This window comes from Morus notabilis, unplaced genomic scaffold, assembly GCF_000414095.1.
Source record: "Morus notabilis unplaced genomic scaffold, ASM41409v2 Scaffold888, whole genome shotgun sequence".
Lineage (NCBI taxonomy): Eukaryota > Viridiplantae > Streptophyta > Magnoliopsida > Rosales > Moraceae > Morus > Morus notabilis.
The window spans coordinates 366,816-384,938 of record NW_010367841.1 but is presented as its reverse complement, the minus strand read 5'-3'; the positions used below and the strand labels follow the sequence as shown (position 1 = coordinate 384,938).

The 18,123-nt window shown below is 31.9% G+C and overlaps 2 protein-coding genes across 2 annotated transcripts; both read right to left on the bottom strand.

Moving 5' to 3' along the window:
• Window positions 1-4: 4 nt before the first annotated feature.
• On the bottom strand, window positions 5-1,299 carry LOC21403525 (probable basic-leucine zipper transcription factor R). The gene is made up of 2 exons (XM_010113541.2): window positions 1,160-1,299; window positions 5-1,018 (listed from the first exon to the last, which is right to left on the bottom strand). The coding sequence occupies exons 1-2, from the start codon at window positions 1,217-1,219 to the stop codon at window positions 257-259; spliced, it is 822 nt and encodes a 273-aa protein (XP_010111843.1). The 5' UTR covers window positions 1,220-1,299; the 3' UTR covers window positions 5-256.
• A 13,436-nt stretch (window positions 1,300-14,735) lies between these two features.
• LOC21403524 (SHUGOSHIN 1) lies at window positions 14,736-17,317 on the bottom strand. The gene is made up of 9 exons (XM_024175709.1): window positions 16,815-17,317; window positions 16,687-16,724; window positions 16,382-16,490; window positions 16,263-16,286; window positions 16,090-16,158; window positions 15,658-15,696; window positions 15,483-15,567; window positions 15,242-15,299; window positions 14,736-15,149 (listed from the first exon to the last, which is right to left on the bottom strand). The coding sequence occupies exons 1-9, from the start codon at window positions 16,959-16,961 to the stop codon at window positions 14,879-14,881; spliced, it is 840 nt and encodes a 279-aa protein (XP_024031477.1). The 5' UTR covers window positions 16,962-17,317; the 3' UTR covers window positions 14,736-14,878.
• Window positions 17,318-18,123: the final 806 nt, after the last annotated feature.

The following is an 18,123-nucleotide window of genomic DNA, read 5'->3' as shown; positions in this document are numbered from 1 at the left end:
CCTCTTGCAGAAAAAAGCCCAAAGCAAGCTTAATTTCGTTTTTACTCCACTCCTCAGTGAGTTAATTTTTGGAATTGGCACTTCTTTTCACTACCAGGACAAGCCACTGTACAAAATGCTAAATCAGTCAACAAAAATACCCCAAGAGTGCAAATTTCATCATAATCATCCTCCTCACTAACCTCTTTAGTTATATTAAAATTATAATTATACCCCTCCTATAGAAAATTAAACAAAAGAAAAAGAAGCCCCAAAGTCAGTGGAGAACAATCCTTTGGTACTTGGCTTCTGTGGGATACTCAGACCCTTCACAGAGAACCCTTTTCCTGTTGATTCTTCCACAGTTGGTTATGCCATTGATGTTGTTAATTAGTAAGGAATCTTGCTGGATAATTTGTAAATTTTGTTGATGTTGTTGTTGGTGTTGTTGTGACGGTGGTGGTGAAGGAATGGTGACTGGTGGGATTTCAAAGGACTCAAGTGGTGGTGGTGGATGTCTCCATTGAGGAAGAGGACCAGCCAAGAGCAAAGTTTGAAGAAGTGGGCCAGCCTTCATAACAGCTTGTAGAAGCTTTCCTTTCTCAGGCAATGGCTTATCAGACACAAGCTCAAGCTCCGCCATGGCTGTTGCTGGTGGTGGGCCCAATTGGGTTTGCTGAATTGGGTCAATCACTGGTGAGGAAACAATGCTTTCTTCACAGTCTGAGGAAGAGAAGCCATTGTTGGAGTCAATCCCTCTTCTGGGTTCATCCTCAATGCTAGAAATTCCAGACACTGGAGCTGTTTGTTGTTGCTGTTGCTGTTGTTGCTGTTGTTGTTGGAGAAGAAGTTTCTCCAAAAGGAGTCTTTGGCATTTTTCCTGTGCTTCATCTCTTTCTCTCACTGCTTTGCTGAGCAGATCTTTGAGTTGAATTAGTTGGTCATCTTTCTTCCTTAGCTCCTCCTGAACTGTCACCTTTGTCTGTTCAAGCTCTAACTTTGTGTACCAAAGTGAACTCCTCAGCTCATCTTCCACACTCTGTATAAATAGAAAAACACCATTAACAACTAAAAAAAACAAGGAAAAACAAAGAAACAAAAAAACAAACAAACAAAACCCCATTATACATTTTACTTTGGTCAATTGTTTTCAAGGTGGAAAGAGAGGAAAAGTCGTTACCTTTCCTTGGCAGTAGTAAGCCCAACTAACACCAAGAAGAGGATTGCGGTTGTTGTCCATGTTCTGCTTATGCCTTCAATGCGCTTCTCAACAAGAGAGAGAGAGAGAGAGAGAGAGAGATTTGGGAGAGGAAGAGGAGGTGGGGTGTTAGAGTAGTGGTTCTACTTCTTATAAGAAGTACCTAGAGTCACTGTTCTCTTTTGCCAATTGCCATCTGCTGTTTTTTTTTTTTTTTTTTTCCTCACTAGGGGGTTAGACTAAAGCACAAAAGGCCAAAAGCCTAGCAAGGCCAATTCCTAATATCCTACTCTCTCTCTCTCTCTCTCTCTCTCTCTCATGAGTATTTCTCTTTGTATATATTTACCGATGATCAGTAACTGTAAGTCAGTAATCTTTTAGGCCTCTACAAACTCTACTGTGCATACAAACAAACTAATAACTATCAGCGATGAAAGCGGGAGTAACAAAGAAGTGTGTACTCTTTTATTCATTTATTTATTTATTTTAGCCACTTGCGTACGTTACTCCTATGGATATTGAGTCTGACAAGTGAGAAGAAATACAGGGATAAAACCAAAAATTTGTTCGAGACTTTCACTCTTATCTTAAAACGCTAATGGACAAGTAAGGATTAGTCTGGATTGATTCTCGTACATGTGTACAAAGCTACAGAAAGTTGGATAAATGTGTACATATTCTTCTTTTTTTCCAACTTTTTTTTTGGCCTCTTCAGAAGAATGGCATAAATATATATATTTTTTTCTCTGTTTCATACCTAACTTTATGATAGTAAACGGTTATTTTTCCCGCTAGGGAACATGACTCATCATATGATATATAAGCAATTGAAGCCTTTATACACCATGGCATTCCAATCCCTCCTCAGTCGTGTTTTCATTTGCACCATCCACTAAACTAGAAAATGGAGAGTAGCCTAATTCTTTCAGTTACCAAAATTAGAAACATATTGAAAAAATCAATGCTACGAGCATAATAGATGTCCGGTTCCATAATATGGGATTCACAATTGAAGCATACTTTTAATTAGTTATATTAGTGCTTAAACGGTGCTCCTAAGCCTTTTTATTTTTTTATTTTTTGAGAAACAATTCTAGACGTGTTCCATTTTTCTTTTTAAAAAGTATTTTCCATGTCAGTTAGCGGTGGTAATTACTCCTTCTAATTTGGCTTCTCAAGCTTGTATTACTAAATAATTTCTCAATACCCCCATTTTCCTTTTATTTTGATTAGTCAGCTGTAAATCTAAAGATGAATCGATTTCCAAACCTCAGAACTTATCTTATTTTGACGAATTTCCCCCCTTGCACGTGGGCTGCCTTATTTCTTCAGAAAGTTCAAAGGTATTCTTGTTTGAGTCTACTCTTTTCAAATCCAAATAATTAATATCTTCCAAAATTAATTCTTCTACTTCGATTATGATGGATACATTGATTCTTAATCCAATTTGTTTATACGTAAGTATAAGAACTTGGAAGAATTTTTTGTAGCGCTCTAGATTGGTTGTATTAGCACATTAACGCTTTGCCACTTGGAACAATAATTTAAGTACGTAACTAACAAAATTGTTTACCTGTAGACAATTTCTTCTCAACGGTATACGCACAAGAATCTGGAAACTTGGTGCTGTTTGTTCGTTTAATAATAATAATAAGATTGGTTACTTTATGTTTTAAGATGAAAGTGTGTTATAAAGTAATTTAAAGCTAATATTAGGTAAGATTCTTTTAACTTTCTACTTAGAAATTTGAGAGAATATTTGTTTGGTTTGTCTAATAATATTCTTTTGTTTTTATTATTATTATTATTTACTATCTTGATCAATTAGTATACTATACGGCCGTCTCATGTTTCATTTGTTTTCATTTGTCTGTGGAATAATTTCTCATTCCATTAGGCATCAGCAGTCAATAAGTGATGCCTTTTCATTTTCACCGGTATTTTCAAATTAAAGTCATTTTATAATATAATTCGTGGCACATACATGCAACATTCTTTCATAAATTTTGCAGCTTATACGCCATATGCCTTAATCCTATTGCATGGAATATATATTTTTTTACCTAAAATAAATAAACTATTAAAAGTAGTTTGACTTTTTTGAATCTTACGCATATGATCTCTATTTTTTTTTTTTAATTTTTTTTTTTATCGAGCTTTGTGAGACAAAAGTAATTACGGATGATTTTATCTTTTACGTTTGGAATTAATTTTAAAATAATTTTATTTTTTTTATAAAATTGAACAGATAGAAATTAAATTTAAAAATATATTTAATAGTTTTATTAATAGATTATTTTTAGTATAATAAAAAACTGAAATTCCGTTTAGTTATATAATTTTTATTTTAATTTTTTTAAGTCTATAGTCGTCAATAGAGCATATTAGAGAAAGCCAGTCAAGTGATAACTTTAAGAGCATTTCATTAGTTCATTTAAGGGAGAAAGAGGGAAATAGGCCAAGACTTGAGATGAATTAAAATTAATAGGCCAATAGTTTACATAAGTTAATAAATAGGCCAGATTACTGTTTTTGTCCATAACTTGTCTGGTTATGGACAATAACTTGACAAGTTATTGTCCATAATTGTTCATAACTTGTCTGGATATGAACCATAACTTGACAAGTTTATCCATAACTTATCCAGTTATAAATCATAACTTGACAAGTTATGGCCTATTAATTTCTATAACTAAAAATTGGCCTATATACTTTCTTAAGCTTTTCATATTGGTCTATTTCTTACTATTTCCCTTCATTTAAACCCACACTCACTTGCCCAAAAAAAAAGGCATCTACCCAAAAATAAAAATAAAAAACGACTTAAATTCGTTTTCAATTTTTAAGTCATTTTACACTAAATCGAAAACCGTTTTTGTTTTTATTTTTTTCACCTTTTTTTTTCTCTAAACACGTTTGCCTCCTCCTCAATCTCTGCTTTTTTGTCTCAGAAAACGTGAAAAATGAAAACAGAACTGATACCAAACAAGCTATTAAAGACGGTAGTGTAAACAACGTTTTAATTACTAATATTTGCAAGAAACAATGGCTATAAGACAAGGGTTAATTTATGTGTGTGTGATTGGTTATGTTTATGTTAGCAATTTACTTATGAAGTGACCCTGTTTTGTTTCCTTACCCTCCACTTTTTTTTAAAAAAAAAAAAGAGAAAGCAAAATGATAAAAATAAGAAGACCATGAGAATTTCATGCAATAGCCAAAGAAGAAAAATGGTTCCAAAGAAAACTACAAGAACCATCATTTCTAGTTTGACAAAGTAAATATGTAAGATGAGAAATCATGCTATTGCTTAAGATCTCATGGTTCTCATCTTTGACTTGAAGAATGTTTGCATGTGCACTTCATGTGTCGCGCAAAGACTAAAAACTTAGAAGTACTCCAATAAACATATAAAATTTTCAAAAAAAGAAAAAGAAGATAGAAATTTTTGTTAATTTTGTTAATTCCAAGCTCTCCTATCTGTGTTCATATATGTAGATAGGGGTCAAGTTAAGCTGCTATAATTGGTCAGAAAAAGGAGCTGGTAACCAAACTTTCCCACCAATATATTTTCTTAAGGAAAGTTGATAGTGACACCCCTTTTAAACCACAAAGTCCTCCTTAAAGGAAAGAAGGGGGGGGCTTCTGTTTGACTATTTCGAGACTCTCTTACCATTAAAAATAGATAGGAAAAGTTTATGGTATGGTCCAAAAATTTATTGTATTGATGGTATATAATTTTAAACCGTTGGATTTTTATTAAAAGTTATTGAATTTTTATGTTTATGGGTTTTGATATGATCTAACAGATCGTAACTATGCAGTATGTGTAAGACTTTTTTATAGTCTATTGCAAAATCATCAAAATATAGATGTATGCACACATGACAATATATAAAAGTAAGTATATTGTTGAATTTTTATTTGTTTAGCTAAGGCTCACCTTCAAATTCAACACACACTTTTTGAGATGGGACATGTGTCTTCCTTGATGATCGATAATCTCTTATGATGAAGGATGATCGCGTGTGTAACTTTATTTTGTGCATTCTTAGTTGAGTTATTAATTAATTTGGTATCTTTAATATTGTAATAATCTGGGAACTAACTGTATCATTGTATTGGCACTTAATTTGTTCCCTAACTATGTCTGTTGACATTAAAAGCCTTATTAAAAAAATTTTAAAAGGAACAAAGAACCACATGTTTCCTGTCAAAGGTTCAAAACCGTGCAGCTCCCGTGTGTCCATAAAGGAGGGGGAACAAATGTTTTTCTTCACAAGTCTTCTTGCCTAAATATATATATATATATATATATATCCAGAATCATCCAACAACTACAAGCTAGCTCAGCAAATCGGGATGAAGAGGATGTTGATCTGAAATTCCTATTTTCTGAACAGGAAGATCCAGACATGGATACGGTCTTCGCTATTCCAGACTCAGATCAAGAAGATTTTGGTTCAGAAGGAGAAGATGTAGACTACCACATTTCAGTCTACAATATGGAACAATGTTCCATAGCTGTGCCAACTCCTCCACTACCGAATGTCGAAGTAACTATCTGTTCTGTATATTTTTTTAATTTGATTTGATTTTAACCAGATCCAACAGTTAGAACTAACTTATTAAGATGACGGCCTATCAGATACCCATATATATATATATTATTTTTTTTTTAGAGTATGAAAAAAATACTAATTTGTTAGAGTTCTATTTTAAATTATCAAAATGAGTTGTCATTTTTACACATATATAAATATATATATATATATATAAATATATATATTTTTTGAGGTAAGTTTGAGAACATCTAACGTTTAAAAACACACTCTACACAGATATCGTTACAGTAGAAAGCTCCAAAGAATTTCGTTAGGGCTTTTCAACTTTTTCTTTTTTTCCTTTTTTCCAAAATTCTTGAGTAAGTAGCCTAGAATTTACATGTTTTTCCATTTCTATCTGTAATTTTTATTATTAATTAACGATTAAACTTTAGAAATGCCATTGATATGTCTTCTATTAACTTCTTGTTTGCAAGTTCTCTGAAATTTTTTTGGAAAGTACGCTTTATGTCCTGCTATTGAACCATTTATATAATGAAAGGGCATACATCTAAAAGCTTTTCAATTTAGGGACCAAAGTGCAAAAAATGACGCCATCAAAATACCATCTGTGAGAATGACATAAATCATCAGGGTTAATTAAGGGAAATCCATGTTTAAACTTTCGAAAATCCTAATTTCAAAGAGGATGTATGGGGCGCCGCTGCTTTATGTCTCATCTAAAGGTGTAATTATCTTTGGCATTATGTTTTAGCTTTCTGAAAATTAAACCTATGTAATTAATATTATATTATATTATGTTATGTATATATGATAGTTGTACAACGCCCTAGGTAGCGGTAAGTTTAAGCATCAGACAACTATTTGAGAATATATGGGGGAGATTTCTTTGCTTCATTTCCCCACCATTTCTCTATAACTCAAGAAAAAAGGCATAGTTGCTTTTAGCACCAAAAAAAAAAAAAAAAAAGCAAAAAATCATAATAATAACAATACTGACAATAAGAAGGAAAGATAGCAATAGTAGAAGATAAATTAATTATTATAAGTAAAGAAAAAAAAAAACACACCACATATGAAGGGAAGGAATTTATATGCCATTCCTTTCCTAATTTTGATTAAACGCTTTTTTTTTCCTTTTTTAATCAAATATATACCTTAGTCCCTTTTTAAAACTTCTTTTCATTATGTATTGGCTAGCTTCAACAAGAATTTAGGCGCACTAATATAATATATCAATATTCTCAAGTTGTCAATAAAATTAATAATTTGGTATCAAAGCAGCCAAATCATGGAGGTTTTGGTTATAATGACCGATGTAGCAATGAATTGCTCATCTCCAGGTTAACAAACAATACGTGGGAATGGGATATCAATTTTGTTAAGAAATAAGTAACAAAAAAGGACCTTAATTAAATCAAGTACCATCTCGGGTTTGCTTTTCTGTCCCTTAGGCATGTTATGAAATAATAATGATAATGATAAGACTAAACCATAATACTAATAATCAACATATATAATTATTGTACTAACGAATCAATATAATATTGCAGTATAATATAACCGACTATGTATAATAGAATATTTATAAGTAAATCCATTTAGCACCATCCTCATAATGTAGAAATCTTCAGCAAAGTGTTCCTCACAGACAAAAGGAGGAGACAAGATGTATGATTACGATATTACTTTTACCAACATAACCATGCGTTATACTATAAATAAAAGAATATATATATATATATATATATTGTTTTACTACAAGACAAATATGTAGATTATAGATCAGTATGTGATGTGAGCAGTAACGACGACGTAAATTTCTTTTTTTTTTTTTTTTGGTGGACCCCATTTCCCCAATCTTTCAGTTGGACCCCACATTATCCTACTTGTAATTGCTTCTCAATCAAACATGCGTTGAAGTTGCAAGAAAAAAAGGCTATAATCTGGTTGTCAATATGGCGATCACAATTCTGTGGTTTCTAGTGGCTGATCATGAATTTGATCCCATATTAAGCCTACAAAGGCATGCAGTGTGCTTGCAATTTCGGAACCAAAAAAGAAATTTTGAAGATTCCCCACTTGGAAATAGAAAATTTAAGGTAGTGTTTGCTTTACTTTATCAGTTTTTATTATAAACAATAAATTCCATATCAATGGCTTTTTCGTTGTTTTTACTCTTTATATTTTGTAAGTAGCACTTCAAGGACTAATTGAACGCGTGTTTGGACACATTTGTTCAAAGTTGGTTTTTTTTTTTTTCCTTGTTTTGGACTTTTTTTCCCCAAAAACCAACATTGGTAGCTTCTTGCTTTTGAAAGCGGTAATATATTCTACCACAGATGAGATATCAGAGGAACATTAAGAGGGAAAAAAAAAAGTAATTAGGGTACTCTAGTTAGTAAAGAATCGTTGGAGTACAAGGCATATGAATCAAAGTGATTCTAAAGTTAGCAAAAATGAGTAAAGAAACATTGAGGTTTTTGAAAAGAACTAACGAATTTCTTTTGGGACGGTTAAGGGAGTAATGAGTATCAAAAGGCAAAGTAAAGGGTGCCAAAAACTCTAGTTAAGATAGTGCTCTTTTTTTTTTTTTTTTTTTTTTTTTTTTTTTTTTTTTTTTTTTTTTTTTTTTTTTTTTTACTATCCCTTTTTCATGCCAAAGGCATTAATTGGAGCATGATCCTTGTATCACACGAAAATTGACATGGAATTTATGTACGTCTGTGTTTGTAATAATTGCTTACTCCTTTCCTTTCCTTTACTTTATTTTTTTTTTTTTTTTTTACAATTAAGAGTATTTTCATCAGCACAATTTAAGTCATGACTTGAATTGTGCATGAGAGAAAAAAATACTATAATAAAAAAGTTGAATTTAAATTTTTATGAAAGAAAACACTGTAGCGACATAACTTGAGTCATGAAATGAACAATGCTTAAATTATTTTCCTTACTATGAGAAAAACTACTGCAGTTTTGTACATAGTTATGGCTTTTTGTTTATGCCATTGCCACATAGATTTATGTTTTTACTTACGTGTGTATGTATGTATGTATCTATATATATGCCCGTGCCTCCTGTTTATAACCTCTCATGCTTTGCAGATAGGTTTTATTAGCTATGAATATTGCATATGCAGTAATCTTAGTTAGTACTCTTATTTAGTTTTTATTTATTTTTTATTTTTTGGACATGCAAACCAGGGCTACGTGTAATTTTCAGAGATTTTCCAAGTTAATAATTTATCAGGAAAGTCGACTCATGATGTACACTTTAGGTCTAATTTCACACGGGACAATGTTATATCTTAATTTGAAGACAACGTTATATCTTGATTTGAAGTTTTAACTAAAATTATTTGCTTACGCCACTATATATATAGTATACGTTATGTTGATGAATATGCGTGTGGTGATTAAATCTTGAGGTAACACATTCTTTCACCATCTCATTAGATGTTGTTAACTCACAAGGTATTGGATAAGATGGTGACTTAAGTTTGATCAGTCACTTACTTATCAATATGTTTTCCGGCACTAATTATGATTGTAGCTTTCTAATTTTCAGTATCTAGTTAATTTTTAAACATGACATATGTGCAAAAGAAAAAAATAATATATCTCAATTAAAATCAAAATCAATATTTCATATTTCTTATATATATATATATATATATATATATACATATATAAATCATAGAGGTAACCGGATTGGAATATACCTAGATTCAGTTTGAATTGGATCACTCAAACACAAAGTAATTGATCAAGGCAGGTCTCTTAAGTCACCAAGAGTGGGGTCGTAACGGCTAATACCTGTCGGGTGGAACCCTGGAAAATCATGGATGCCAACTTTTGTTTAACCGCGTGGGCTCCACTCTCACTAAGAAATCTAGAACTAAAAGAATTTTAAGCTCGTAAAAAAAGAAATCGGGTCAATAGATACCCTTCTTTTTAGTCTTTAGGTGGGTCGTCAATTCCATTAATCATATCATGTTTATTTTTGAGATCTTTTGGAATCCCAAGCGGTCGTTATACCATAAAAAGTTAAAGCTCCAACCAAGTCTATATTATATTCGGTGCCATTTTTCCTATCATACCGATTTATTTTTTATTTTTATTTCTTATTTTTACTTTTCTTGGGGCTAAAACCTGAAAATCTACATCGACTACAACTTGATGAACTGATAACCCACATGACTTGAAAGTAAAATGCAGATATTTCCCACCTGAATCAAATGCTAACCAATAATGATTCTCTTTTTTCTTTTCTTTTTTTTTTTTCAATAGAAAAGGAATGATATAAAAGTAAAAGAATGTTGAGAAAAATAATTAATTAACCTTATCATCCTACATTCTTACTAAATAACCGATAGCAATCAATGATCATTTTTACAATTAATTTATTTTTTTTCCAGAAATTAACATTTAACTTTTATTAGATCATTACATTTTTTACAAGGTATACGCTTTTGTATGGTTTGATTGGATAAAAAAGTTACCTAATATTCACCGAGTATTGTAATCGTGTATGGCAACTTTTTCAATGCAATATCAGTTGCGATAAATATTGTTCGATCAGCACAAGTTGCACAAAGAAACATTTTCTAGCTAATATATATATAGCTATACAGTACAAATAACATTATGCGTTTCATGTTATCCTTTTACTATTTTACTCAATAAATTACATGTGTAATGCTCAAAATGAGTATGTAAAACTTTAGGTTAATCTCATTTCCACCCTTAAATTATCGGTCAACTGTTAAAATCTCGATGAAAAAAAGAACATGATAACAATATACGGATTAATAGGGGTTCTGTTTTATATGTTTTTTAACGTCCTAATGTGCTACTATTATGAACTTATGAATGAAGCACAAAAGCTCTGAAGAAGAAAAAAAAAAACCTCGAGTGGATTTTAGTTAAAACTCTCAAAACTCACTTTAAAGTTAATATAGGAATTAATTTTTGATTCAGTTGGTGTTTTAACATCTCAAATTGTTGTGTGCTCGTGTTTTTAATGTTTAGATTTTAAACAATTTGATATATTAAGAATTCGTTCTAAGACGTTTAAAAGTGAATGATCGAAATGTAATTTAACCTGCAATTCCAGGAGTGAAACCATAGGATTAATCAAATGTGTATAATATTTCCCTTTTTAGTTACTTTCAATTCCTTTCCGTTCCTTTTAAAAAAGAAAAAAAAAATCCAACAAAAATCTGAAAAGTCCGTGATCTCACGCGGTTTTAAGGTCTCGAAATCTAACAATATGACGGCCTATTTGTCCTTATACCCAGCCCTTGCATGTGAGCGTCACTCAGATAATTGTAGTTATATTTTCAAAATAATAATGTGGTTATGGTTAATTAATATTCGCCAAGTGGCCCAATCAGATCTCTTTGTTCTGATGAAAAAAGATCTTTGGTTTGTGCATTGGGATTTGTGGAGCCCATCTCAATGATCCCCAGAGAGCTCACGAGACTGGCTAGTGAGCAGTGGTGATCTAGCTTTCTTTTTCTCTGCTCTTTTTTTTTTTTTTTTCCTTTTTTCTTTTTTTTGCTTTTTAATATTTTTATATAGAAAAAATAGAAAAGTGCAGGTGAAATCTGATTGCAAGATCGGATTGTCCGATTACAGAGATGAATATGAATTGCAGGGGCCGTTTGGTTTGCAGGGTTATGATTGATTGAGGCCATTGGGATGTGATATGTATCATTCCTTTGAAATATATATATATATATATATGAATTATATGAGTATTTTTTGTTGTAACATCATCAATAATAAAAAGGGTAAAATGGAATGGCGGGCCCCACACGGTTTAATGCCACGTCACGGCTCTGTGTGATGGATTTTGGTGGGATTGAGACCATGGGAGATTTTGTTGTCCTGGTAGCCTATTATGTTGAGCTCACATGGGTGCTCATTTTGTTAATGTGTTAGTTGATTGTGATATGTCTGTATGGGAAAATGATGTTTTATATAATAATGTATAAATCCATGACACAAGTTTAAATTTTGACTTTCCTCCCCGAAACGAAAAAGTTTTTAAGTTTTGACTATGAATGTAGGGAATAGTTTGTGATCATTATTAAAGTGTCTCTTAAGTAACATAAAAATTATCGTTTATTTTACTGATTCAAGATTTTAATTTTATCACAGTTAAAAGCGCTCAATAAAAATCACATTAAACTTTTATGTTACAATAAAAAACTCTTATATAAAATCATATTTCAGCTCAAATTAAAAGTTTAAATCAACAAACTTAACGAGACTAAAGATTATCGTGGCTCTTCAAAATTGTACTAGTACTAATACTGTACTGTGCTTCCCATGATGAAGCACAAACAAACTCTTCCTCTTCTGGCTGGCTGAAACAAATTATCAGCAACAAACACATTCAGAGGTTTAGTCAATAGATGTAGTATCACTTTCTACTAAAAGTTCGATTACAAAGATGTGAATTCTGGACATGTTTACTTTTAAAAAAAAAAATACAATTAATAATTGTTTTATGGTTTTCCTCTTATATGCATTATATATATGTAGGTCTTTCTACCTTCATGTTACCCGAAATGTTTGAAAGCAAGTTTTTGCTTTTATTTTTCCTATCCCCTTCCATTGCCTCTATATTTTATGTCTTCAAGTTTTGCTTTGAATCATTTGGTAACCTATCAGTTTAGCCCACTTAAAATTCAGTCAACTCAACGAGTCACTTTGTAAAAAACGAGTAGTAGAAGAAGAAGAAAGATCAATGAGAAGCTAAACGGGCTTCCGTTCAATTAAGAATCAAACAAATGGGCTCCCTCACAACTTTAAAGAGGGGCAAAAGCTAAAGAGAAATGGGCCGGCTAGACTTCCTACAATGGCGTTTTTTTTTTTATTATTATTATTTTTTAATCATTATAAATGTCTATTTTAAAACCGTCGTCTTTTTTTATTTTATTTTTTGCATAGGGTTAATCACCGCAAATGTCTATTTTAAAACCGTTTACAATTTCATCACATTATTATGCATGATGACATTACTAGCTCTAATCTCAGTACATAGAGATCGTAACTTTATGATAATAGAACAATTAGAAATCTAAAAAGGTCGCAATATGTTATACAAATATAGTTATTATCATAAAAATTTGTTTTATAGGAATTTTCACCATCATAATCAATGAAATCGAACAACAAAAGTTCTATAATTTGCAACTTTTTAATAATACAATAGGGTTAAAATTTTAAAAGGTTCTAATCTTGGTGTAAAAATGATAAAATATACATATTTTCATAAAGCTTGCAACTTTATCATAATGATCATTATCAGAATATATAAAAAGAACAAAACAAGAACTATGAACTGTTAATTTTTAAAAACTAGAAAAAATCCTAATATTATGAAAAGATCAAAAGTTTTTAAAACATGATTCTCAAAATATAGTTATAGACGCTTCATATAATTATTTATTTTGGTAAAATCCATAAAAGCTCATAATTCATAAAAGTTGTGCCTCTTTTCTCTTAACCCTTTTCTTAAAAAAATAAAAATAAAACCATGCCTATCTTTTATGTTGCGTTTGGCAAATTTGACTTCTATTGTAAATAGATTCAATTGTTTTGAATAAAATTTTGTTTTCAACCAACACTTAAAAAGCTTTTTGAGGTTTGGTTTAAACCAATGATTTGATATGTGGAGTTTGCCTGATTTGAACCATATGTTAGGTTCAAATCAGTATTTGGTTGAAAAAAAAAAGTAAAAATTGATTTGAACTATTAACGTGACATTTAAATTATAAAAAAACAAAAGATTTCTAAACTCAACCCCTAAGAAAGATTTGAATTTACCATTACTCAGTAGGTGCTATGTGACTTAGATATGCCGAGTCATCAAGCACTTGAAGATGCTGCCAGGGGCTTTGAGATGAGTGGTGAGAGCTGGGTTAAGAGCAGCTAAGGCAAATTCATAGAGTTGGGAGGAGAACCTTCAAGCTCCTAAAATTCCTCTTTAGGGAACACCTGTAAGAAAGCAACATGCACTCGGTAATAATACTTGAACATGGATTCTTTCCCATCGACTGTCCCTTGAGGAGACAACGACCTCAATAGTAGCCCCCCCTCCCCTCCTTCTAGGGCGTTTAGATAGTGAAAGGTTATCCCTTTGCAACGCTGGAAGCTAAGCAAAGTAACGAAACTAATTGACTATGCTCAAGTAGAGCTCAGGCCCGGAGGTGGTGGCTGAACTCACCGCAGAGTTCAGGTGAGTAGGGTCCGTTTAGTTCGCTGATTTGAGTTAAGATGTGACTTTATGTGAGAATTTTTTACTGTAATAAAAAAGTTAGATGTGACTGTTTCTGAGAGTTTTTTACTGTAGCAAAACTCGAATCGGTGAAATGAACGGGACCTAAGACTCTCTTGGTGAATGCGATCAGAATCGGCTTTTTGCTGCAACAGAGTGCTTAAACCACACTTTTGAAACTTCTTGTTCTTTTCATAACTCAAGTTGAGAACTTGAGTTATATATGTGAGAGGAAAACACTGTAGTGAAAAAATTAATTTTGAATTTTTAAGAGAGAAAATACTGCAGCAATATAATTTGAGTTATGAAAAGAACAATTATTTTAAACTAAAAAAGTTTAGAATATAATGGCTTGATTTAAACCCGCGAACTAAACAAAAACCTTTAAGAATTCGTAGTTTACCTCCATATTTTCAATGTTTTGAACCAAAAGTTCAAACCACATGTTTTAAACTTTCTAGTTCAAACTATAAAACTTTAAACCATCATATTTCGAACCTATTTACCAAAAGTTCAAAAAAGTTTAGAATATACTGGTTTAATTTGAATCTGCGAACCAAACAAAACCTTTAAGAATTCGTAGTTTACCTCCATGTTTTCAATGTTTTAAACCAAAAGTTCAAACCACATATTTTAAACTTTTTAGTTCAAACTATAAAAGTTCAAACCACCATATTTCGAACCTATTTAACAAATCCACCAAAGAATTTCCTTCCATTTCAATTTCCATAAAGTACATAATGCATAAAAACATAAAACACAGCAACAGCTTGATAACAATAACTTTTGTTACAGTTGAATGCTGATACAGAACCATATGGAGAGGTAAATATTTCTTACAGCCGTTCACATTCTCTCTGGCACTCTCCGCATTTTGAATTTGAGAGGGACTTCCTTGTAGGATTGAACCTTCACAACCGCCTTGCGCATTGGTCTTCCAAGTGAAGATCTTCGTGTTGTTACGCCTGCTTCACTGTTTGGGATGCAGCTTTCTTCTCTATTTTCTTTCCCAGTTTGTTTTGGACTGTCAAACTTTGCATCCTCAATTTCAAACAAGTTTTCTGTCGGTTTCCTCTCATGGGATTTCAACTGCACGGATTGCCTCCTCACACAGCGCCTGAATATCACAGCTTGTTAAGACATTATCTTTGAAGTTACAATACAAGTAGCAAGTGGATAGTTTTACAGGTGGATAGTAACGTTAACAACCTTTTGTTTTCAACCTCTTTATCATCATGTTTTTGGCTTGTAGTGGAAGGCCCCATAGCTGTAATTCACAAGAAGCTCATGAGTTCACATTTGCAATCTTGTAAGACTCATTATACCACTCCGATATGAGCCGTAAATCTTAACATCGGAATTCGAGTATCATTAGAGAGACTATTGAACTTGTCAACTAATAAGACATATAGCCTATAATTGGAAATTTTTAAGGTCTCCAAAAAATTACATTGACTTCTTGCGGCGCGCCTTCTGTTGCGATGATGTGGCTTCTCGTCTTGACCAGCTACATTCGAAGCCGCCTCCTCTCCTTCCTTGATCCATCAAAACAAATGAAGAGTGAATGTATTAGCTCCAACTACATAGCAGAATTATAATTGATTAGATTGGATTAAATTACTAACCTGAGAGAGAGTCTTTTGACAATTTGCTTTTGTTTTCCCCTACAACACGTATAGTCGTGGTGAGAATGAAAGAAAGTTTTGTTCAAAATTGAAACATTCAAGTCAGCATTCCAAGTGAGGTTGTCCATAATAGATAAGTACGCTAGCATAGTTCATACTTTCACTGATTCTTGTACTGAGAACTTCTTCAGAATTTATTTTCAAACTTCCAGTGAAATTTTCACCACGCTCTACGGAAATTCCATAAATGGACAAGAAGATTCTTTAAGGGTTGCGGCGTGTGTTGAACATATCAAGAGGCATATTTTTAGTGGTAATAATTAACATTTCTTAGTGCTTCTTTTGTTTTCTCTCAATTTTCTTTTCACAGAATTTCAAATATAAAATAGAATTTAGATACATTAGAGTGGTAGAATAATGACAAATGCTAACCTCTTGGCATAAGTTCTTGGCTTTTAGTAATGCATCCTTGCACCTAAGTTCATGCTGTAGTGCTTTTATCTGAAATAAGCAACGAGAAATCGGTCAAATTAGATACCAAAATAACAGCGACTTCAAAAAGCTTCATCTTTTAGTGACAATAATTGAGTTTAACTAAAAGTTACCCTTTCTCTTCCCAAATTAAGTTCCTGCAGAAGTAATTCAAAAGAGTAAATAAATTTAATTGAAAATTCAGTAAGTATAAAGAGAGTATAATTAAGATGACAAGGAAAAGCAGATATACCGCTAGCATTTGGCTGTTCGATTGAGCAAGATTCCAATTCTGAAGCTGCAATTTCTGAAGACTGACTCGGAGATTCTGCAACTCAGCTCCACTGAGTTCAATTATTTTACTGTTCAAATGAGATTAAGGAACAAAAAAAAAAAAAAAACGATTGATTGTTTGCTTCGAAAAAGAAAAGAAAAGAAAACATAACTTCAGAAATTTCTAAAACAACACTTTGTTAACAGTAATTACTTTTGTTTTTTCTTTACCGGTCATGAGAAAAGAAAACAAACAAGAAGCATGAAAAAAGAACCAAAGGATACTTTCTTTCGGCGATGAGCTTCATCCAGGACATTCTTTCCTGGTTCAAAAATTCAAACCACAAACAGCCATTTAAGCAACTGAGTAATAGATTTGGGGGAAAAAAAAAAGAATGAAGAGTAGATGATACCTTGATGAGTTGGTCAATTTTGCCCTTATCGGAGTCGGAAATTCCCACCGGCTTTTCGTCTTGGCTAGTGAACTTTACGGTCTGCAAGTTGGTGATATCAGAGAGCTTCTTCAGAACAACGTTCCCAAAAGACGCTCTCTTTGCCATTCTTTCACCTTTCGTGTTTCCCAAAATTGCTCACTACGATTCCTTTCCTGGTTGAATTCTTCAAGAACATATAATGAGGATTTGAAGGGGTGTTCGAGAAATGTGAAAGAGATGGAAACGAAAAAAATATCAGATCGGATGAAGAAATCTTTAAGGAAAGTAAAAAGGGTTTCTGGGTTTACGTGGCAGCAAGAGATTCTGAGCGACGAGTAGGAGAATTTCAAATGAAACAGAGGACAGTTTTTTTTTTCCCCTTTTTCTTTTTACAATTTGGTTCTGTTTCAGAAGTTAGAAGATTTACCTCAAGAGATTGAAAGCAAAGAAAAAGAAAAGAGGGAAAAGGAAAAGAAAAAGAAAGCGAGGCCAGGGAAAGAGAAATAGGAATCAGGAAGGGAGATATCAGATATCGCTGGTAAAAGGTTGCGTAACGGCTCCCCAAAGCGGAGTCCGAGCCTAATTTCAAATATCTTAACCGTTTCCGAACCTCCCTCCTTTCTTCTAAATCTTTTTTTTTTTTTAAGTCACTCTTTTTTAAAAACAAAAATAAAAAATATTTGCTACGTGAAATCTCATTACAGAATTTGTATTCTTTTTTTGGCGGAATGGAGGCGGATAATGATATCATACCTTCAGATGTTGTGACTCAATCTTTTTTAATTATGTTGCGACTGATTTTTATTTACTGATTGGTTTTGTAATTTTCTTTCATTATGACCTGATCATTATTTTAGAAAATATAGTTTTTCTTTCCGTTTGTAAGGTTTTATGTTTCTTTTTTAGAATTTTTCCTTCATTATGGTTTGATCATATTTCTTTTTTATTGTATTATTTTTTGATGATTTTTCGTGAATAATATTACTTAATGTTTTACTTTTCATTTTTATTATGATCTAATCATTATTTTAGTGAAAATACTTATTCTTTATGAACATATTTTTTGGTTAGGTTTTATGTGTTTTCTTTATTAGAATTTTATTTTCATTATGTCTAATCATGTTTCTTCTCTATTAAATATTGTTTTAAAGATTTTTTATGATTTTTTATGAATGATATTACTTATTATTTTGCTTTTTATTTTTATTATGATTTGATCATTATTTTCGTGAGAAGAATTTTTAGGGTTAGTTTTGGAGCAGATGTAGTGGGTGTAGAGTTTTAAGGA